The sequence below is a fragment of the Oncorhynchus gorbuscha genome, unplaced genomic scaffold (genome assembly GCF_021184085.1).
Source record: "Oncorhynchus gorbuscha isolate QuinsamMale2020 ecotype Even-year unplaced genomic scaffold, OgorEven_v1.0 Un_scaffold_963, whole genome shotgun sequence".
In the NCBI taxonomy this organism is placed as follows: Eukaryota; Metazoa; Chordata; class Actinopteri; order Salmoniformes; family Salmonidae; genus Oncorhynchus; species Oncorhynchus gorbuscha.
The window spans coordinates 216734-241129 of NW_025745898.1; the positions used below are offsets into that span (position 1 = coordinate 216734).

General features: G+C 41.2%; 1 protein-coding gene across 2 annotated transcripts in view; it reads left to right on the forward strand.

Annotated features, from left to right (window-relative positions):
• Positions 1–24074, forward strand: part of LOC124020880 (NACHT, LRR and PYD domains-containing protein 12-like) — a 30797-nt gene extending 6723 nt beyond the window's left edge. The window contains exons 2-12 of one of the 2 annotated variants that reach the window (XM_046336180.1): positions 1269–1444; positions 1554–1717; positions 1863–1904; positions 3059–4886; positions 6985–7158; positions 7743–7919; positions 8088–8261; positions 8721–8894; positions 22721–22891; positions 22977–23026; positions 23168–24074. In XM_046336180.1, coding sequence (XP_046192136.1) covers positions 1290–1444; positions 1554–1717; positions 1863–1904; positions 3059–4886; positions 6985–7158; positions 7743–7919; positions 8088–8261; positions 8721–8894; positions 22721–22891; positions 22977–23026; positions 23168–23703 — 3645 coding nt within the window. In that variant the 5' untranslated portion in view covers positions 1269–1289 and the 3' untranslated portion in view covers positions 23704–24074. Of the gene's footprint in view, positions 1–1268; positions 1445–1553; positions 1718–1862; positions 1905–3058; positions 4887–6984; positions 7159–7742; positions 7920–8087; positions 8262–8720; positions 8895–22720; positions 22892–22976; positions 23052–23167 lie in introns of both variants that reach the window. The other variant, XM_046336181.1, reaches the window with a different exon arrangement.
• The last annotated feature ends 322 nt before the right edge of the window (positions 24075–24396 follow it).

The following is a 24396-nucleotide window of genomic DNA, read 5'->3' on the forward strand; positions in this document are numbered from 1 at the left end:
AGACAGACAGACAGACAGACAGACAGAAAATACAGGGAAATTTATTTTTCATCAAACATTAGTTATGTCATCTTCAGTCTAGCTAAATGAGGTGGAGCTAACAAAACATTACAACAAAAAAATCTGTCAAAAAAAATCTGTCAACAAAAATATTACAATATATTACAGTAACGTTACTTAACTATCTGAGGTGGAAGCTATCTGACATTACCTAACACTACCACTTCAGATGCAATTAGGTAGTTTACATTCAACTATATGTAACCGATGTGAAATGGCTAGCTAGTTAGCGGTGGTGCGCGCTAATGGCGTTTCAATCGGTGACGTCACTCGCTTTGAGACCTTGAAGTAGTGGTTCCCCTTGCTCTGCAAGGGCCACGGCTTTTGTGGAGCAATGGGTAACGATGCTTCGTGGGTGACTGTTGTTGATGTGTGCAGAGGTTCCCTGGTTCGCGCCCGGGTATGGGCGATTGGACGGAGTAAAGTTATACTGTTACATTGATGCTGTTGACCCGGATCACTGGTTGCTGCGGAAAAGGAGGAGGTCAAAAGGGGGGTGAGTGTAACCGATGTGAAATGGCTAGCTAGTTAGCAGCGGTGCGTGCTAATAGCGTTTCAATCGGTGACGTCAGTTGCCGCATGGAAAGTGCCCTTCATCCCGAAGTCTGCCTCCGCGAAGTGCTGTCTGCACATCCTACAAGCTCAAGCTGGCATGTCCTTCCTTTTTGGGACATGAAGCCACTTCTTCAAAAGTTGTGGGTCCTTGGGCAGCCGATGGTAGGGATTCTTTTGGAGTCAATTCCTATAGCCTGGCGCTATACAGTTCATGTTTGAATGACTACTTGTTGTTGCCATCTTTGTTGTCCGCACCTGACCTCACTCTCTTCAATTCACTCTCCGCGCGAAAGCTCAATACCACAGATAATTTGCTATGGCAATTTAAAATGGCGCTGACCATAGCTCAAATAAACCTTGTCGGCGATCAAAATACAAAAAATGTAGATGTTTTTATGTTAAATTAACATGTTTAGTGCTTAGATTTACTTCCTAAACTGTTTCCATTCCCCTTTAAATCAGATGCTACTGGTATGGTGGAACAGAAGGTTTAAGTGTTCTCGACAATTTATCAAACTCAAATGGATTGGCAGTAAAATATATTTGTAACTCTTTTCTAGGTAACAGCTATTGTCTTTAATTTGGTATGGTTTAGAACACATTTTCTGAAGAATACAACAATATGTTTTCATGAGTTCACTCATGTTCCATAGATTGAGACTTGAGAGAAAGAGATGGGGAGCAATTGCTCCAAAGGGAGGAGAGAAGATGGGGACACTACCACTTTCTCCAAAGAGAGTTTGTCTTGTGGAAGAAAAAAGGGGTACACTGAAGGGAGGATCGCAGAGGGCAACAGTCTCATTGGTGGAGAAACGCCCTGTCAACAAAGGTGAGACCAATTTCCCTGAAAGGGTTTGTCAGTTTTGCCTTGTGTTGTAGTACAAGGGTGAGGACACAGGGGCCAGTGTTACCTCTATTTATCTCTTTGTCTCTCCTAGTCTTCCTAGCCTACAATCTCCGTTCTCACCAGCATACAATCCCCAGTTTTCCCTCACAGCTGAGGGTGGAAGCAATCTATGTGCCCCAGTGATCAGAAATAATGAAGTAGGAGGTAGCATCAACATCACTCAGAACATCACTCAGAACATCACTCAGAACAACGGTAAAAACACAACTCTTCCTCCTTCTTTACATAACTGTGAGGAAAAGGTATCCACCTGCACATTACAGTCATACTGTATTCAATCAAGTCACCTTCAGAACTGTAGGAGAACATCATATATTTTCCTTTTCTGTTCAAATTCTAGATGACTCCTCCCAGGTTGCACAATGCAGTGACACACAAAAAAGGTAAGGTGTCAAACATTTTACTTTAGAGAGTGTGTGTGTGTGTTTAAAATAAAAGGTTTGTGGTTGAACCCTCTCTCTCTTTCTGCAGTGAGTTGCATGGTGATCTATTCTACCTGTCCCCAGAGTGCAGAAAGACCCAGAGCGTGTCGAGGAACACACACTGCTATCCACTACCACCACAATATGAAGATAAAGACAAAGAAGACTAAATACATCTTTACTTATAAGCACATATGCATTATTATGATGTATGACATAGGAGCTAATAGGTTATATTGCATTGTGTATTGTGCATATGCATGCACATATTATGCATTATGAAGAGGGTAGGAGATGGAGATAGGAGATGTTACCATAGATACTGTATAAGTAAGTGTGGACTCAAAAGGAGTAGGATGAGGAATGGAATGAGTTGAATAAGATGACTACTGATAAAGGAGTATGATGAGGAATGGTGAATAATTTGTTGACTACTGACAAATTAAGAAAAAAACTATGAAAACCCCACAGCACCTCACTAGACCTTAGTGGTTTATTAGTAGACAGTCTCATGAAAACCCCACAGCATCTCACTAGACCTTATAGTGGTTTATTAGTAGGCAGTCTCAATGAAAACCCCACAGCACCTCACTAGACCTTATAGTGGTTTATTAGTAGACAGTCTCGTGAAAACCCCACAGCACCTCACTAGACCTTATAGTGGTTTATTAGTAGACAGTCTCGTGAAAACCCCACAGCACCTCACTAGACCTTATAGTGGTTTATTAGTAGGCAGTATCAATGAAAACCCCACAGCACCTCACTAGACCTTATAGTGGTTTATTAGTAGACAGTCTCAGTGAAAACCCCACAGCACCTCACTAGACCTTATAGTGGTTTATTAGTAGACAGTCTCATGAAAACCCCACAGCACCTCACTAGACCTTATAGTGGTTTATTAGTAGGCAGTCTCATGAAAACCCCACAGCACCTCACTAGACCTTATAGTGGTTTATTAGTAGACAGTCTCATGAAAACCCCACAGCACCTCACTAGACCTTATAGTGGTTTATTAGTAGACAGTCTCAACCGTATGAGTACAAGGTGGATAAGACTTCTTCTTTATCTTATGCTCTAATAACAAAGCTGTTTTATTCTGACTCTGTCCTTACAGAACTCATACAGAGAGTTAAAGAGGAACATAAAGCCAGTCTGAAGAAGAAGTTTAGGTTTGTGTTTGAAGGCACTGCAGAGGAAGAAACTCCCCTGAACAGCATCTACACACAGCTCTATATCACGCTGGGAGAGAATGAAGGAGTTAATAAAGAACATGAGGTTTGGCAGATTGAATATACATCCAGGAGAGAAACATCGTCGGACACTCCAATCAACTCTAATGACATATTCAAACCCTTAGCTGGACAAGAGAAAGAAGAGAAGAGACCCATTAAAACTGTGCTGACAAAGGGAATTGCTGGCATTGGAAAAACAGTCTCAGTGCAGAAGTTCGTCCTTGACTGGGTCGAAGGAAAAGCCAATCAGGATTTGGATTTCATCTTTGTCCTCCCTTTCAGGGAGCTGCATTCGTTCAAAGATGATGAGTTAAGTCTTCATGGACTTATAAATGACTTCCACCCTGAACTTACAGAGATAAAAGATGCAAAGATATATGCTACCAGCAAAGTTCTGTTCATCTTTGATGGTCTGGATGAAAAGCGTCATCCACTAAAGTTCAATACCAAGAGGGTGACTGATGTTACAAAGACCGGTAACAATGTAGATGTATTGGTGACAAACCTCATCGAGGAGAAGCTGCTTCCCAATGCTCTGATCTGGATAACCTCTAGACCTGCAGCAGCCAATCAGATTCCCCGTAGATACATCAACCTGGTGACAGAAGTAAGAGGGTTCGATGAGCGACAGAAAGAGGAGTACTTCAAAAAGAGGGTCAAGAATGGGGAAGTTGCCAGAAGAATCATCGCACACATTACAACATCGAGAACTTTCCAAATCATGTGCCACATACCAGTCTTCTGTTGGATTTCCGCTAAGGTTCTTGAGGAACTGTTGAGAGAAAATGTGAATGGAGAAATCCCTACAACTCTGACTGAGATGTACACTCACTTCCTGCTCATTCAAATACAGCTGGCACAAAAGGATCCTGGGCATGAGAGGGATAAACAGAAGATCTGGCAATCAAATAAAGACTTCCTTCTGAAGCTGGGAAAGCTAGCGTTTGAACACCTGGAGAAACGCAATCTCATGTTCTATGAGGAAGACTTGAATGAATATGGCATTGACATCAGTGAAGTTGCAGTCTACTCTGCGTTGTGCACAGAAATCTTTAAAGAAGAGAAGGTGTACAAAAAGAAGGTGTACTGCTTCATGCATCTGACCATTCAGGAGTTTATTGCTGCCCTCTTTGTTTTCCACTGTTTCACAACCAAGAGCCTCAAGACGTCATCGAGCCTCAAGTCTTTCCTGATGGAAGGTTCAGAACCATATCTCAAAGCTATCTTGGAGAACGAGCCTGTAGACCTTCCCTTGGATGAGTTGATGGAGATTACCATGTACAATTCTGTGTCCAGAGAGAATGGAGAGATGGACATGTTCCTCCGCTTCCTTCTTGGAATGTCTATGGAATCCGTTCAGTGCCTCCTACAAGGCCTGCTGCCAAAGACAGAGAACAGTTCAGAGATTGTTAAAGAAATGAAGATAATACTTAAGGAGATGGATCTAATTGATGTCTCCCCTGAGAGGTGCCTCAATCTCTTCTCTTTGACTGAAGAAGTTAAAGACCATTCCCTACATGAAGACATTCAGAGATATCTATCAGAAAAGGAAGCAGACAGAGAGCTCTCACCCGCTCATTGCTCAGTACTGGCCTATGTACTTCTGATGTCAGAGAAGGTGTTGGATGAGTTTGTCCTGAAGAAATATAAAACCTCCCAAAAGGGTTTTTTCAGACTTCTTCCAGCTGTGAGGAACTGCAGAAAGGCAATGTAAGAAAGATCGTCAAAATTCACACATACCAAATAACAATGAATATACTGAATTGTTATTGTTTTCATTACCCATTACCTCTTTGACCCGAAATGCAATAAGCATGCTGTTGAGAAATCAGTATAGTCTGTATTTGGATGGCTGTTAGTATGGAACATATACACTGGTGTAGCTGAGTTTCTCCGGACCCCCATAAAGTCGGCATTTGGTGGTTAGAGCATTGGGCCAGTAACCGAAAGGTTGTTAGATCAAATCCTTGAGCTGACAGGGTAAAAATATGTCGTTCTACCCCTGAACAAGGTAGTTCACCCACTGTTCCTAGGCTGTTATTGTAAATAAGAATTTGTTCTTAAAAACTTCTTATGACTGCAATCCCGTTAATGGGATTGATATGACAACTGCCAGTGAAAGTGCAGGGCGCCAAATTCAAAACAACAGAAATCTCATAATTACATGTATTTTATACCGTTTTAAAGGTAATCTTGTTGTTGTTGTTAATCACTAACCTTTGATGATCTTCATCAGATGACACTCATAGGACTTCATATTCCACAATACATGTATATTTTGTTTGATTAAGTTCATATTTATATTTTTAAAAATCTCAGTATACATTGGCGCGTTACGTTCACTAGTTCCAAAAACATCCTGTGATATTGCAGAGAGCCACATCATTTTACAGAAATACTCATTATAAATGTCGATGAAAATACAATTGTTAGACATGGAAATATAGATATACCTCTCCTTAATGCAACCGCTGTGTACGATTTCAAAAAGCTTTACGGAAAAAGCAAACCATGCAATAATCTGAGAAGGCGCTCAGAAAAAGAAAATAAATCATCCGCCATGTCAGCAGAAATCAGAAAAACATTATAAATATTCCCTTACCTTTGATGGTCTTCATCAGAATGCACTCCCAGGAATCCTAGTTCCACAATAAATGTTTGATTTGTTTGATAATGTCCATTATTTATGTCCAAGTAGCTACTTGTGTTATGGTGTTAGGTACACAAATCCAAACACTCGGACAAAAACTTCCAAAAGTTATATTACAGGTCGTAGAAACATTTCAAACTAAGTATAGAATCAATCTTTAGGATGTTTTTATCATAAATCTTCAATAACATTCCAACCGGAGAATTCCTATGTCTGTAGAAAAGCCATGGAACGCAGGTCGCTATCATGTGAAATGCGCGTGACCAGGACCTGGCTCTCCGCCAGACCACTGACTCAAAGAGCTCCCATCCGGCCCCACATCACAGTAGAAGCCTCATTCTAGAGATGGTTGGAAGCCTTAGGAAGTGCATCATAACCAATATCCCACTGTGTATTCAATAGGGGCTGGGTTGAAAATTGACCAACCTCAGATTTCCCACTTCCTGTTTGGATTTCTTCTCAGATTTTTGCATGCCATATGAGTTATATTATACTCACAGACATCATTCAAACAGTTTTAGAAACTTCAGTGTTTTCTATCCAATACTAATAATAATATGCATATATTAGCAACTGTGACTGAGGAGCAGGCCATTTACTCTGGGCACCTTTCATCCAAGCTACATAAGACATTTTAACTGACTTGCCTAGTTAAATAAAGGTGAAATAAAATACAAAAATTCCACCTTGAACCGTTAGGTTCGCTCGACCTTTTTCATGGTTTCCTCACGCGTAAAGGTGGTGGAATTAAGTCAAGGGCAGAATACGAAATATTTGTAGACACACCTCCACCACACCTTCATTTGATCAAGCTCCACCTCAAATGAATAGTGGGTGAATAGTATTCAAGGTCAAAAATACTCAGAGAAAATCACATAAAAAGGGAATTCCATTCCATTTAAGCTTAACTCAGGTCAGAATCGGGGCCTGTGTGCAAACAGAAATTATGGAGAACTGTGCAGATCCAAATCCTCACAGGAATAATTAGGGCAGCAGGTAGTCTAGCAGTTAAGACCGATGTGCCAGGAATCGCAAGGTTGCTGGTTCGAATCTCTGAGTTGACTAGGTGAAAAGCAAGGCCCTTAACCCTATTCGCTCTTGTAAGTCTGCTAAATGACTCAAATGTAGACTAAATGTAATTTTCCTCTGTTTCTGCAGAATTGAAGGCGTTTATCTGGATAGATGGTACTGTGCAGCGTTGGCCTCAGCTCTCCAGTTACCAAACTCACCATTGAGAGAACTGCACCTGATAGATTCAATCTTGATGGATTCAGATGTGGATGTGCTCTGTACTGGACTGTCTAGCCAAGACTGTAAACTGGAAGCACTGAGGTAATTGAAGAGATTTTTTATTTAATTTTTTTCAAATAGAAAAATACATTTTACGTCAGCAAGTGCCGTTGAATGATGAGGTAACATTTTCTTTCTTGTATGTGTTAATATTTTCTTTGTCACTACAATTGACCATTTAGGCAAACATTTGCCTCAAATTGACTTATGCCGTGTTCACGTGCTAGTCGCAACTAGGAACTAGGAAGTCTTTGACTTGCTAACTGGTTGTAGTTTTACACGTGCCGCGTTCAATTAGTTAGCAAGTCGGAAATGTAATAGTTTCCTTCTTCTAACTAGCACGTGAATGCGGCATTAATCGAGCATCTGATGCAATTATGCAAGATTTTAGTTCTGGGTGTCCAAGATGACATATTACTGCAAACCATTTTTTTTTTTTTTTTACCTTTGTGCTAATGCCACACCGAAACAAACTTTCTCATTAGTCGTCGCACCAGTCTGGCATCAATACCAGTTATGTTACGTGCATCTGTCCACAAGATATAACAGCATGTCTCACAAAACAATCTGCCTCAATGTGTTGATGAAACAAGCTGCCTTAAAATGCATTATATCTGCAATTGCAGTCTCTGCGGGAATGGACTCGTAAAAAAGGGACGTGATAATTTGGTCTCCTCTATAAAAACAGTTCTCAGCTGCAACCTGAGAGAGCTGGGCTTGAGTAACTTCACACTGCGGGATTCTGTAGTTGAGGTACTCTCTACTGGACTAGGGAGTCAACACTGTAAACTGGAGATACTGAGGTCAGTAGTTTTTCTGTTAGTACATCAATTTGGACAAGTCATTCATTTCTTTGTCAGGGGTTGTTTGATTTACTAAATAAGTGCAGGCATTTTGATTTAGCATGTTGGGATCTTTGAATTACAAACAAAATGCATGTTATAATAAAATGAAATAAATCTTGTGTACAGGCTGAATCGAAATACACTAACAGACGACTTCTGTGAAGTACTAGTCTCAGCTATCAGCTCAAATTCCTCTCATCTGAAAGAGCTGGACATTGTTCACTGTGACCTGATCGATTTAAGAGTGAAGCTGCTCTCCACTGGACTCAAAAGTCCACACTGTAAACTGGAGAAATTGAGGTCAGTATGTTTCTTGTTCTCAGGTTTGTATTTCCTGAAGGATATAGCCTGATTATTTTCACTGATCTCCACAATCAACTCCACACTTTCAATGTTAAATAAATATTATGGAGTATTTCTAAACCATCCCATGGATATTGTGGACAGGCAGTGATCAGGAGGAGGTTATACCAAATTCCAAGACACTAAGTACATATTCCTTGGAGCAAGGTCAACATAACAGGTTAACAGGGACGTCATTAAGAGGCCAAAGTTGATTTTAAGACAGCTACAGAGTTCAACAGCTGATATAGGAGAAAACGGTGCATGGATCAAAACCAGATCTGGGACACAGGATAAAAGGTTTGGGCCAAATCCAACTAAACAGGTCGCTGAGTAAAACCGTTTCAATCGTGATGGTGGCTGGCAGGGACTGGGGAGGTTCTGTCTTCATATGTTTCTTTGAAATGTTTCATTTAGGCTCTATCAATGTAATCTCAATAACGAAAGTTGTGAAGCACTGGCATCAGCTCTTCAGACCATCCCCTCACTTCTGAGAGAGCTGGATCTGAGTAACAATGACCTGAAGGACTCAGGAGTAAAGCTGCTGTCTACTACACTGGGGAATCCCCACTGTAAACTGGAGACTCTGAGGTTGGTAGGCTACTCTCTTTTCTATGTTTTGTTATTATATTGATTGAATAATAATGTTTGAAAATAACAACTCATTTGCATATACATATAAGCTTAATTTAATAAATTAGCACGTCATTTCTCTCTATCCAACCAACTCTTTCTAAGGTATCGGCCCAAAGATAATTTTTATCTGCCCCATCACAATCTCCCGTCAACTTTTACTATGGCTTTTACCCAAAGACATGCGACAATAGGCTACTTATCCATGATTGGTGTCATCTAGGGCTCTATTCAAACTGAAGCCTTACAGATTCCTTGTGAGGGTAATTTGCGATTCCGCTGACATGTAGCGTTTAACGTGAATGCATTATCCGCTCAAGCGGGAACATAGCCTTGCCATTTCAACCCTGCTGGTAACATGTTTAGTAGCCTATCGTCGGGTATAACTTGGGCCTTTTATAAACGCATTTCATGCAATTCTACGTCATTTTACATGACTGGAGACTTTGGCAAAAACGTTTTATTTTATACCGCACAAATGATCGAAATGGCAGGCTACTTTGACACTGACAAACTGACCGAGGTAAAGTTGGCTTTACATTCACACATTCGGACATTCAACAGACATTCAACACACATTCACCAAAAGCCATTTAAAAATGTAAAAATCAATAACTAATACACTGTTTGTCACATAATCATCAAACTAGATATGATTTATTCTATAAATGTCTAGCATACTCTTACAACCTTTTTCGAGGAAAGATTTCAGTTTTGATTTGATAGAATAACGTAAAATCTATAAGATGCCATTTAATTAAAGTGGTATAAATCAATAACTAATTCACTGTTTTTCACAGAAACATCAAGCTAGATATGATTTATTCTATAAATGTCTAGTATACCTTTACAACCTTTGTTTTGAGTAGAAATTCCAGTTGACTTGATATAAATATATATAATCTATAAAATGCCATTTTAAGCCGTATGAATCAATAACTTTTTCACTGATTATGTCATGATCATCAAACTAGATATGATTTATTCTATAAATGTCTAGTATACCTTTACAACCTTTGCTTTAAGTAGAAATTCCAGTTTTGGATTGATAGAAATACATACAATCTCAAATATTGCCTTTAAAGATGAAGAAATCAATAACTAATTCAGTGATTTTTGCAGAAAAAAAGTGAAAATATGCATTTATTTGCGATATCTTTAAAGAAATGTTAATTTCAAGTGCAATTTGTTCTATATGAAGTCAGACAATGTTTACAATCTTAAATTGTATGCCAAATCAATGTTTGCATTTTTAGTGCAACAGTGCCAAATTATAAAGTAGTTAAAAGGCACAACAGTTATTTATTTAAATATCTCTAATTTAACAGCAAAGAGCCCCTTCCAATAATTTTCTATTTGGGCTTTGTTGAAGTCCTTCGTTGTCATCCCCAGACAAGCTGAATGGTACCATCTCCTGAGGTAATAGATTCAACTGTTCAACACTTACAGCCAAATGTTTAATACCCAGAACACATTCTGGAACGTCTATAGATTCAGTTGTCACTTTATTAGGTACAACCCCCTATGCATCTGGAACAGTGTGAATTCAAAACAGTTGATGAAACTGGGAAAGGAGATGGAGTGTTCATGTTTTTATGTCCACTTGGAGTTTTTTACAGTCAATACAAGTTGAGTGTTGGAATTATAAAAATAAAAATAAACGTTTTGGAACTTTTCTGAGTAAAAAAAGACCATCACAGACTGCTGTCATTTAGCACATTCTAAAGTTCAAACAGAAACAGAATACCTGAATACTTCTCTGCATGCTTTAGTGTCTAGCAAGCCAAGACCACTGGACATGGTGTAAGTAGGAGCAATTTATGTCCGTGAATAGGGTGGTGAACCTAATAAAGTGGCAAATGAGTGTAGATATCACAAACAACTCCTTTTGAGCAGTGTCTGTCTGTTATACGTTTGATCAATGGGTATAATGGTCAATCTGATCCCCAAGGTCCTCATAGGCTCACTTGGATATATAGAGTTGGAGGTAAAGAAAAAAATATGAAACTAGGACATTAAAACACTGGCAGAATGCTTTCATCCACATCCAATATGTATTTTAAAGTATAAATACCCTTCTAAGACCACTGTCTTTCTGGATATTTTAAAAGGTTTACAAGAAGTTATTTCTGCAAGGAATGTGAATTGAAAGGTATTTGGTAATACCTATGAAGGTGACGTAGTTTCTACACAGGTATAATGGGTATAATGTGTGGTAGATGCACACATCCCTGCTGAATTGAGTTTATATTTTTTTCATGCTCTTTTGTGAAAAACCACATTTTCACAGAGGCTTTGTGCTAGCAGTTTAAGAGAGAAAGAGAGCAAATAGCATAGGGACAGCCTGGTTGAAGTCCTAGTTTTAATAGTGCCAGTAGATTGCAGAGGGGTTCACATACAGTTCAGAGAAAAATCATAATGTAAACATTCAGATCAAAAACAAAACATGTACTGTCCACTTCTTATATTAGTGTTTTTATTCTTATCCACCCTCAAGTATATTTCAATACCCATATAGTATATACGTACACTACCGTTCAAAAGTTTGGGGTCACTTTGAAATGTTTTTGAAAGAAAAGCAATTGTTTTGTCCATGAAAATAACATCAAATTGATCAGAAATACAGTGTAGACACTGTTAATGTTGTAAATAAATATTGTAGCTGGAAACGGCTGATTTGATTTATTTAATGGAATATTTACATAGGCATACAGAGGCCCATTATCAGCAACCATCACTCCTGTGTTTCAATGGCACGTTGTGTTAGCTAATCCAAGTTTATCATTTTAAAAGGCTAATTGATCATTAGAAAACCCTATTGCAATTTGTTAGCACTGCTGAAAACTGTTGTTCTGATTAAAGAAGCAATAAAACTGGCCTTCATTAGACTAGTTGAGTATCTGGAGCATCAGCATTTGTGGGTTCGATTACAGGCTCAAAATGGCCAGAAACAAAGATCTTTCTTCTGAAAAAAGAAAAAGCCATATCTCAGACTGGCCAATAACAAGTAAAGAGATGGGCAAAAGAACACAGACACTGGACAGAGATATGTCTTTTTCTTTGCAACTCTGCGTAGAAGGCCAGCATCCCGAGTCACCTCTTCACTGTTTTTTTATGTTGGTTTTTTCCCACCTTTATTTAACCAAGTAGGCTAGTTGAGAACAAGTTCTCATTTGCAATTGCGATCTGGCCAAGATAAAGCATAGCAATTCGACACATACAACAACACAGAGGTACACATGGAGTAAAACAAAACATACCGTCAATAATACAGTAGAAAAAAAGAAAACAAGAAGTCTATATACAGTGAGTGCAAATGAGGTCAAATAAGGGAGGTAAGGCAATAAATAGGCCATGGTAGATGTGCAGAAGATAAATGTGCAAGTAGAGATACTGGGGTGCAAAGGAGCAACATAAATAAATAAATACTGTATGGGGATGAGGTAGGTAGGTAGATGGGCTGTTTACAGATGGGCTATGTACAGGTGCAGTGATCTGTGAGCTGCTCTGACAGCTGGTGCTTAAAGCTAGTGAAGGAGATGTGAGTCTCCAACTTCAAAGATTTTTGCAGTTCGTTCCAGTCATTGGCAGCAGAAAACTGGAAGCAAAGACGACCAAAGGAGGAATTGGCTTTGGGGGGTGACCAGTGAGATATACCTGCTGGAGCGCGTGCTACGAGTGGATGCTGCTATGGTGACCAGTGAGCTGAGATAAGGCGGGGCTTTACCTAGCAGAGACTTGTAAATAACCTGTAGCCAGTGGGTTTGGTGAAGAGTATGAAGCGAGGGCCAACCAACGAGAGCGTACAGGTCGCAATGGTGGGTAGTGTATGGGGCTTTGGTGACAAAATGGATGGCACTGTGATAGACTGCATCCAGTTTGTTGAGTAGAGTGTTGGAGGCTATTTTATAGATGACATCACCGAAGTAGAGGATCGGTAGGATGGTCAGTTTTACGAGGGTATGTTTGGCAGCATGAGTGAAGGATGCTTTGTTGCGATATAGGAAGCCGATTCTAGATTTAATTTTGGATTGGAGATGCTTAATGTGAGTCTGGAAGGAGAGTTTACAGTCTATCCAGACACCTAGGTATTTGTAGTTGTCCACGTATTCTAAGTCAGAGCCGTCTAGAGTAGTGATGCTGGACAGGCGAGCAGGTGCGGGCAGGGATCGGTTGAATAGCATGCATTTAGTTTTCCCTGCGTTTAAGAGCAGTTGGAGGCCACGGAAGGAGAGTTGTATGGCATTGAAGCTCGTCTGGAGGTTAGTTAACACACGGTCCAAAGAGGGGCCAGAAGTATACAGAATGGTGTCGTCTGCGTAGAGATGTACCAGAGAATCACCAGAAGCAAGAGCAACATCATTGATGTATACAGAGAAGAGAGTCAGGCCCGAGGATTGAACCCTGTGGCAATCCCCCATAGAGAGTGCCAGAGGTCCGGACAACAGGCCCTCCGATTTGACACACTGAACTCTATCAGAGAAGTAGTTGGTAAACCAGACGAGGCAATCATTTTTTAGAAAACCAAGGCTGTCGAGTCTGCCAATAAGAATGTGGTGATTGACAGAGTCAAAAGCCTTGGCCAGGTCGATGAATAAGGCTGCACAGTAATGTCTCTTATCGATGGGGGTTATGATATCGTTTAGAACCTTGAGCAGTGGGATTCAAAATGGTCGGTGATCTGTTTGTTAACTTGGTTTTCGAAGACCTTAGAGAGACAGGGTAGGATAGATATAGGTCTGTAGCAGTTTGGGTCTAGAGTGTCACCCCCTTTGAAGAGGGGGATGACCGCGGCAGCTTTCCAATCTTTCGGAATCTCAGACGATACGAAAGAGAGGTTGAACAGGCTAGTAATAGGGGTTGCAACAATTTCTACAGATAATTTTAGAAAGAGAGGGTCCAGATTGTCTAGCCCGGCTGATTTGTAGAGGTCCAGATTTTGTAGCTTTTTCAGAACATCAGCTATCTGGATTTGGGTGAAGGAGAAATGCTGGGGGCTTGGGCGGGTTGCTGTGGAGGGTGCTGGGCAGTTGACCGGGGTAGGGGTAGCCAGTTGGAAAGCATGGCCAGCCGTAGAGAAATTCTTATTGAAATTCTCAATTATCATAGATTTATCGGTGGTAACAGTGTTTCCTATTCTCAGAGCAGTGGGCAGCTGGGAGGAGGTGCTCTTATTCTCCCTGGACTTTACAGTGTCCCAGAACTTTATTGAGTTTGTACTACAGGATGCACATTTCTGTTTGAAAAAACTAGCCTTAGCTTTCCTAACTGCGAATGTATATTTGTTCCTAACTTCCCTAACAAGTTGCATATCACGGGGGCTATTCGATGCTAATGCAGAACGCCACAGGATGTTTTTGTGCTGGTCAAGGGCAGACAGGTCTGGAGTGAACCAAAGACTATATCTGTTCCTGGGTCTACATTTTTTTATTGGAGCATGCTTGTTTAAGATGGTGAGGAAGGCACTTTTAAAGAATAACCAGGCATCCTCTACTGATGGGATGAGGTCAATGTCCTTCCAGAATACCCCGGCCAGGTCAGTTAGAAAGGCCTGCTCGCAGAAGTGTTTTAGGAAGCGTTTGACAGTTATAAGGGGTGGTCATTTGATCACAGACCCATTACAGATGCAGGCAATGAGGCAGTGATCGCTGAGATCTTGATTGAAAACAGCAGAGGTGTATTTGGAGGGCGAGGTAGTTAGGATGATATCTATGAGGGTGCCTGTGTTTACGGATTTGGGGTTGTACCTGGTAGGTTCATTGATAATTTGTGTGAGATTGAGGGCATCAAGCTTACATTGTAGGATGGCCGGGGTGTTAAGCATGTCCCAGTTTCGGTCACCTAGTAGCACAAGCTCATAAGATAGGTGGGGGGGGGCAATCAATTCACCTATAGTGTTGAGGGCACAGCTGGGGGCAGAGCGTGGTCTATAGCAAGCGACAACGGTGAGAGAGTTGTTTCTGGAAAGGTTCATTTTTTGAAGTAGAAGCTCGAATTGTTTGGGTACAGACCTGGATAGTAAGACAGAACGCAGCAGGCTATCTTTGCAGTAGATTGCAACACCGCCCGCTTTGGCAGTTCTATCTTGGCGGAAAATGTTATAGTGAGAGATGCAGATTTCACGGTTTTTGGTGGTTTTCCTAAGCCAGGATTCAGACACGGCTACATCCGGCTTGGAAGAATGTGCTAAAGCAGTGAGTAAAACAAACTTAAGGAGTAGGCTTCTAATGTTAACATGCACGAAACCAAGGCTTTTACGGTTACAGAAGTCAACAAATGAGAGCACCTGGGGAGTGGGAGTGGAGCTAGGCACTGCAGGACCTGGATTAACCTCCACATCACCAGAGGAACAGAGGAGAAGTAGGATAAGGGTACGGCAAAAGGCTATATGAACTGGCCATCTATCACGTTCGGAACAGAGAGTAAAAGGAGCAGGTTTCTGGGTACGATAGCATAGATTCAAGACATAGTGTGCAGACAAAGGTAAGGTAAGATGTGAATACATTGGAGGTAAACCTAGGCATTGAGTAATGATGAGAGAGATTTTGTTTCTGGAGACGTTTAAACCAGGTGATGTCGTCGCATATGTAGGAGGTGGAACAACATAGTTGGTTAATATATGCCATTTAGCAGACACTTTTATCCAAAGCGACTTACAGTCATGTGTGCATACATTCTACGTATGGGTGGTCCCGGGGATTGAACCCACTACCCTGGCGTTACAAGCGCCATGCTCTACCAACTGAGCTACAGAAGGACGTTAAGGCATATTGAGCAGGGCTAGAGGCTCTAGAGTGAAATAAGACAGTAATCACTAACCAGGACAGTAATGGACGAGGCATATTGATATTAGAGAGAGGCATGCATAGCCAAGTGATCATATGGGTCCAGTGAGTGGTTGACTGGCTGGGGACACGGCGATTCAGACAGTTAGCAGTACGGGGCTAACAAGCTAGCAGTTAGTAGGCCGGGGCTAACAAGCTAGCAGTTGGCAGACTGAGGCTAGCAAGCTAGTAGTTAGCAGACCGGGGTTAGCAAGCAAGCACGTTGACGTTGAGACTGGTGTTTTAAGGGTACAATTTAATGAAGCTGCCAGTTAAGGACTTGTGAGGCATCTGTTTCTCAAACTAGACACTCTAATGTACTTGTCCTCTTGCTCAGTTGTGCACCGAGGCCTCCCACTCCTCTAGTTAGAGCCAATTTGCGCTGTACGAGATCTTCAGTTTCTTGGCAATTTCATGCATGGAATAGCCATCATTTCTCAGAACAAGAATAGACTGATGAGTTTCAGAAGAAAGTTATTTGTTTCTGGCCATTTTGAGCCTGTAATCAAACCCACAAATGCTGATGCTCCAGATACTCTAACCCTAACCCTAACCCTAACCCTAACTGATCTAAAGGCCAGTTTTATTGCTTCTTTATTCAGGACAACAGTTTTCAGCTACAATATCCATATACAACATTAACAGTGTACACTGTATTTCTTATCAATTTGATGTTATTTTCATGGACAATTTAAAGTAAAATCTTCCAAAAACAAGGAAATTTCTAATTGACGCAAACTTTTGAACGGTAGTGTATGTTATGGTTTACCCTTAGTTGTCCTTATCTCCACTGTGGAATGTCCATGTTGATCCTCTTGGTTGTCTTGGTCCTCTTGATCATCCACCTGTCTTTTTTGTTAGTCAGACCTGACCCCTTCATCTCGTGTTTTTTCCTGTAATCTAATTTAATATGACTGAAAATGCATAATTTTATGCCAGGCCCCTTCTAACAGGGTATAACAGACTAGTTAGAACTTTGACCACATGCCCTCTAGACGGACTACATGCCCTCTATCAAATCAAAACTGGAATTTTTCCACACAACAAAACTTGTAAAAGTATACTAGACATTTTTAGAATAAATCATATCTAGTTTGATGATTCTGTGACAAACTGTGAATTAGTTATTGATTTTCACATTTTTAAATGGCTTTTTGCGAATGTCTGTTGATTGTCCGAATATAAAACCAACTTTACCTCTGTGACAAATTGACAATCTGATGTAAATAAAAACGAACTTGTCTTGAGTCCATCAACAGCCTAGGTGTGTGAGACACGTATTGTAGGCTACAATATGAGGAGGAAATTATAGACCTAAAACTGTTTTCTAGTTTCACCCATCACTCGCTAGTGATGGCGATTTGCTCGTGCCAAATATATATATATCTCTCTCATCCATATATTTATATGTACATATTCTTATTCCTTCCTTTACATTTGTGTGTACAAGGTATAAGTTGTGAATTTGTTAGATATTGTTGCATGGTCAGAACTAGAAGCACAAGCATTTCGCTACACTCGCATTAACATCTGCTAACCATGTGTATGTGACAAATAACATTTGATTTGATATATTTCACGAGGCAAGTCAATTAAGAACAAATTCTTATTTTCAAAGACAGCCTGCCCAGCCTAACCCTCCCCTAACCTGGACGATTCTGGGCCATTTATGCGCCACCCTATGGGACTCCCGATCACAGCCAGTTGTGATACACCCTGGGATCGAACCCGGGTTTGTAGTGACGCCTCTAGCACTGAGATGATAAGCATTTAGTTACACCCGCAATAACATCTGCTAAAAACATGTATGTGACCTTACAATTTGATTTGATGCAGTGCCTTAGACTGCTGTGCCACTCAGGACGTCTAGAGTATTCTCTTTTCAGCAGGAGCCATTTGCTTTCCAACCTGTTTTCTCTCTTTTGTGTTTGAAATATCGCGAAAGGCCTGTTTTGTCTGCATTCTGTTTTTTCACTTGCAGATTTCCTGCGCATTCCTGACTGTAGGCTATTCCTTGTTATTTGGCTAGAATCCACAGTTAGGCTAATGTCATGGTAATTTTCTGTATTACTAAATGAGGAGAGTTTACAAACCACACACAAGTCAGAGTTATTTAAACTTCATCTTTAATCAAATGAGCTTCACCATAGCCCTTTGACTCTCAGATGAATTCTGAGAGTGCCTATAAGAGAATACAAAGATCTTTTATAGCCAAGATACACCCCTCTCAACTTACATGACGAACCACAGATCTCAGAAACTTCACAAAGGGCCTTTTACTTGAGAGAGGAGTATCCCAAAGCTAGGTGGTAGCATTAGCTATAAATTATCGTTCAGTTTGCTCTCTAAAACAAGGTTCTAATCTCGTTCTTGGTACTTCATAGTACCAAAACATTACCTCATCCAATGGCATATATCAATTGTCAATTCTAGATACTCCCATCTCAAATACACCCCACCCCTGGACAAGCTCGCTGAGGGGAGTGACTTGTAGGTCATATACTATCTCAAGATTAGTGCAACATCAGAGGGGTAATACAATGGTTCCAGACACTGCTATACTCCTCCCCCCAATGGGAAAAGGAGGGAGTGACTGGAGTACAGACATTGTGGGGTAATACAATGGTTCCAGACACTGCTATACTCCTCCCCCCAATGGGAAAAGGAGGGAGTGACTGGAGTACAGACATTGTGGAGTAATACAATGGTTCCAGACACTGCTATACTCCTCCCCCCAATGGGAAAAGGAGGGAGTGACTGGAGTACAGACATTGTGGAGTAATACAATGGTTCCAGACACTGCTATACTCCTCCCCCCAATGGGAAAAGGAGGGAGTGACTGGAGTACAGACATTGTGGAGTAATACAATGGTTCCAGACACTGCTATACTCCTCCCCCCAATGGGAAAAGGAGGGAGTGACTGGAGTACAGACATTGTGGAGTAATACAATGGTTCCAGACACTGCTATACTCCTCCCCCCAATGGGAAAAGGAGGGAGTGACTGGAGTACAGACATTGTGGAGTAATACAATGGTTCCAGACACTGCTATACTCCTCCCCCCAATGGGAAAAGGAGGGAGTGACTGGAGTACAGACATTGTGGGGTAATACAATGGTTCCAGACACTGCTATACTCCTCCCCCCAATGGGAAAAGGAGGGAGTGACTGGAGTACAGACATTGTGGAGTAATACAATGGTTCCAGACACTGCTATACTCCTCCCCCCAATGGGAAAAGGAGGGAGTGACTGGAGTACAGACATTGTGGGGTAATACAATGGTTCCAGACACTGCTATACTCCTCCCCCCAATGGGAAAAGGAGGGAGTGACTGGAGTACAGACATTGTGGAGCCCTTCTCATGGTTTAACAGATACATTTACATATGAAGACAATGTTCCATTCTGATATTCTGATATTCCAGACATGTAAAGGACAAGCCTGACCTCTCCCCTCTCTGGGCCCCAAGTGACTTTTCCCTAGAGAAGAAAGGAAAATGCAACTGCCGAAAGTAAAGTAAAGAGACATTCTAATGACAAGTATCTCACATGAGCATATTATGATGTAACAATAAAACATCTTATTTATCTATGTTACCCAACTAATTCTGATTCAGCTACGAAACTATATATATATATATATTTTTTTTTAAACCTATTGATCCTCTGTCGCTAAATTGAAGGCATTTTCATGGTGTAGTAGACTATTCTGAATGATTTCATTTATTTCTGAACAGTCAAATGTATTTCAATTTATCAGGGGTGCTGCAGTTCGTTCAGAACCCTTCGCGCAGCAATGATTTTATAAGGAAATAAAGGAAGTGCAACGCTGGAGAGGTGAGTTGTAGGCTCATGTCTATCAGTGCAGAGAGAGGGAGAGAGAACATAGAAAGTGAATCTCATTCTAGTTCTGTGAGAGATACTGGCACTCTTCTCACACAGCCACGACCATGCGTTGGTCTCAAACATAGGTTACAATGTTGGGCAAACCATAAACCCAGGCCGTGCCAACCCAAATGAACTCTTACAGTATTAGGCCCGGGCTGAAAATGGACTTTTTCACATTACGTTCTTTTTGTTGGGTGGGAGGGGAGGCAGGAGAAGTAACGAAGAGGCAACTCGAAAGAACTTGGATCGCTTTTATTATAATTTTTACATTGCAAAAAGTTTAAATAATTTTTCAGGAGAGGTATCGGATCCGGTCCAATAGGTTCCAGAACACACCAGTCTAAAATGGAGAAGATTAAACACAAGGCAGGAATGTTTTGTATCAAAAATTGCACCCAACAGTTGTGACCGTCAATATACATCGCTCTAGAATTAACCAATGCATATGTAGTTGACAATAGGAGAACGATAACAAATTGCACGATTGATTTAGATTTTTCGTGTCAGCATTCGTTTCTGACTGACGAGTTTGTTTACGCTACATGATCATCTGATCAAACATCCACACTGTCCTATCCCACCAAGGGGAACACTTAACGTTACTGTGAGTAGACCGTTTTCTCTTGTCGTGTAGTTTCTGTGTCAGTATGTTCTATCCCACCAAGGGGAACACTTAACGTTACTGTGAGTAGACCGTTTTCTCTTGTCGTGTAGTTTCTGTGTCAGTATGTTCTATCCCACCAAGGGGAACACTTAACGTTACTGTGAGTAGACCGTTTTCTCTTGTCGTGTAGTTTCTGTGTCAGTATGTTCTATCCCACCAAGGGGAACACTTAACGTTACTGTGAGTAGACCGTTTTCTCTTGTCGTGTAGTTTCTGTGTCAGTATGTTCTATCCCACCAAGGGGAACACTTAACGTTACTGTGAGTAGACCGTTTTCTCTTGTCGTGTAGTTTCTGTGTCAGTATGTTCTATCCCACCAAGGGGAACACTTAACGTTACTGTGAGTACTTTTCTCTTGTGAGTGTTCTATCCCACCAAGGGGAACCGTTTTCTCTTGTCGTGTAGTTTCTGTGTCAGTATGTTCTATCCCACCAAGGGGAACACTTAACGGGAGAACACTCTTGCGTTAGTTTTTCTGTGTCAGTAGTTTCTGTGTCAGTATGTTCTATCCCACCAAGGGGAACACTTTTACTGTGAGTAGACCGTTTTCTCTTGTCGTGTAGTTTCTGTGTCAGTATGTTCTATCCCACCAAGGGGAACACTTAACGTTACTGTGAGTAACCGTTTTCTCTTGTCGTGTAGTTTCTGTGTCAGTATGTTCTATCCCACCAAGGGGAACACTTAACGTTACTGTGAGTAGACCGTTTTCTCTTGTCGTGTAGTTTCTGTGTCAGTATGTTCTATCCCACCAAGGGGAACACTTAACGTTACTGTGAGTAGACCGTTTTCTCTTGTCGTGTAGTTTCTGTGTCAGTATGTTCTATCCCACCAAGGGGAACACTTAACGTTACTGTGAGTATCCCACCAAGGGGAACACTTAACGTTGTGAGTAGACCGTTTTCTCTTGTCGTAGTTTCTGTGTCAGTATGTTCTATCCCACCAAGGGGAACACTTAACGTTACTGTGAGTAGACCGTTTTCTCTTGTCGTGTAGTTTCTGTGTCAGTATGTTCTATCCCACCAAGGGGAACACTTAACGTTACTGTGAGTAGACCGTTTTCTCTTGTCGTGTAGTTTCTGTGTCAGTATGTTCTATCCCACCAAGGGGAACACTTAACGTTACTGTGAGTAGACCGTTTTCTCTTGTCGTGTAGTTTCTGTGTCAGTATGTTCTATCCCACCAAGGGGAACAACGTTACTGTGAGTAGACCGTTTTCTCTTGTCGTGTAGTTTCTGTGTCAGTATGTTCTATCCCACCAAGGGGAACACTTTTGTGAGTAGACCGTTTTCTTTGTCGTGTAGTTTCTGTGTCAGTATGTTCTATCCCACCAAGGGGAACACTTAACGTTACTGTGAGTAGACCGTTTTCTCTTGTCGTGTAGTTTCTGTGTCAGTATGTTCTATCCCACCAAGGGGAACACTTAACGTTACTGTGAGTAGACCGTTTTCTCTTGTCGTGTAGTTTCTGTGTCAGTATGTTCTATTCCCACCAAGGGGAACACTTAACGTTACTGTGAGTAGACCGTTTTCTCTTGTCGTGTAGTTTCTGTGTCAGTATGTTCTATCCCACCAAGGGGAACACTTAACGAACAGTTTCTGTGTCAATGTTCTATCCCACCAAGGGGAACACTTAACTGTGAGTAGACCGTTTTCTCTTGTCGTGTAGTTTCTGTGTCAGTATGTTCTATCCCACCAAGGGGAACACTGTAACGTTACTGTGAGTAGACCGTTTTCTCTTGTCGTGTAGTTTCTGTGTCAGTATGTTCTATCCCACCAAGGGGAACACTTAACGTTACTGTGAGTAGACCGTTTTCTCTTGTCGTGTAGTTTCTGTGTCAGTATGTTTATCCCACCAAGGGGAACACTTAACGTTACTGTGAGTAGACCGTTTTCTCTTGTCGTGTAGTTTCTGTGTCAGTATGTTCTATCCCACCAAGGGGAACACTTAACGTTACTGTGAGTAGACCGTTTTCTCTTGTCGTGTAGTTTCTGTGTCAGTATGTTCTATCCCACCAAGGGGAACACTTAACGTTACTGTGAGTAGACCGTTTTCTCTTGTCGTGTAGTTTCCGTGTCAGTATGTTTAATCCCCATCGATATATCAACTTTGATAAATAAACACGTGGGTCCGAACTTTTTGTTCCATGTCTACAATTTCCAACGATACCCCCCATCCTTTTGAGACATCGTTTCACACTTTTCCCCGATAGTAAAGTACAGGAGAAAAGGTGCTTTGCAAAGGTAATCCTATGAATATTGTCTATTTCTATTTCAAAAGCAATCCTATGGCAGATAGGTGTATCATAAAGTTGGCGTGTCTTGAACCTTGTAATTTGGTCTCATGTCTGAATCTGCTGTGAGTAATAAAAGCAGGATTTATGTGCCAAGGATCGTCATTACCTCTTTGCAGGCTGCCATTCTGTAGAGTCACAAAGGAAGGCTGTAATTCTCTGGCTTCAGCACTAACGTCAAACCCCTCCCACCTGAGAGAGCTGGACCTGAGCTACAATTACCCAGGAGACTCAGGAGTGAAGATGCTCTCTGCTACTATGGAAGATCCAGCCTGTAGACTGAACATCAAGTACGTGCAGTTGATGAAAGTAATGCAACATCTCGTAAGGCCTTTGACTATATTCACACTATCTGTTCTCCTGCCTCTCGCACAGTATTGACCAGAACGATGAGTGCTGGGTGAAACTGGAGCTGCTGAAGAAGTGTAAGAATACATTATACTTGATATGGTACATAATAAAGTATTATACTACACATAAACATATTTTTAAAATAGTTTGACAGCCCTGGTAACAATACACTCCTGATTTAATCCAGCTGATCCTCTCTTACCTCTTGTCTACAGACGCCTGTGATCTCACACTGGACCCAAACACAGCAAACAAACACCTCTCTCTGTCTGAAGGAAACAGAGTGGTGAGATATGAGAGTAAGAAACAGCCGTATCCTGATCACCCAGAGAGATTTTACGACGCTTTTCAGGTTCTTTGTAGAGAGGGTCTGACTGAGCGCCATTACTGGGAAACGGAGTCAACTGACGACGTTGTTCTCGGAGTGACGTACAAAGGAATCAAAAGAAAAGGCAGCATCTCCAACGACGTTGTCATTGGACACAATGACAAGTCCTGGTGTATGGAGTACAAAACACATTTTTGTCATAATGGCGCAGATATTACATTCCCCCCCTTTAGGAACCACTCTAGGCACAGAATAGGAATGTATCTGGACTGGCCGGCCGGCACTCTGTCCTTCTACACAGTCTTCTCTGAAACATTGACCCATATGTACACATTCCACACCACATTCACTGAGCCCCTCTATCCAGCTTTTGGACTAGATGTCTGTAACCCTTGCTCAGTGTCCTTGTGCCAGGTAGAGTAGCCTTCTCGGTCCTGGAGGAACACCTGGGTCTCCATGACAACAGTCACAGACACACCCTTTGGTTCTAACACAACCGTGTGACTTGATGCGGCTGACAGTGGTCATGACTTCAGATATGGACATTAATACATCAGATGATTATATTATATTCCTGTGACTGTACATCCATATTCTGTAATGTTAGTGCAGTTATGTGAAATGCTTTTGACTTTGAATAGGATACAATTTATTGTTAAGTGTGATCAAATACTTTGTAAATATTAGTTTGTTAAATATGTGTTGCTTCAAACAGGAACCACAACACACCCGTCTGTCTGTGTACAGTAGGCCAGAGTTTCTCAAGAGAAATAAAGCTTTGGTTTAGACACTCACTTAATTTTAGCATTGACTGATATTGGTCAATGTTGGTGGTGAATATTGAAGTTAATTTGGTGGATAAACACACAACCTTCTGGACCAGACAGAGGTATAAACACACAACCCTCTGGACCAGACAGAGGTATTAACACACAACCCTCTGGACCAGACAGAGGTATTAACACACAACCTTCTAGACCAGATAGAGGTATAAACACACAACCCTCTGGACCAGACAGAGGTATAAACACACAACCTTCTGGACCAGACAGAGGTATAAACACACAACCTTCTGGACCAGATAGAGGTATAAACACACAACCTTCTGGACCAGAC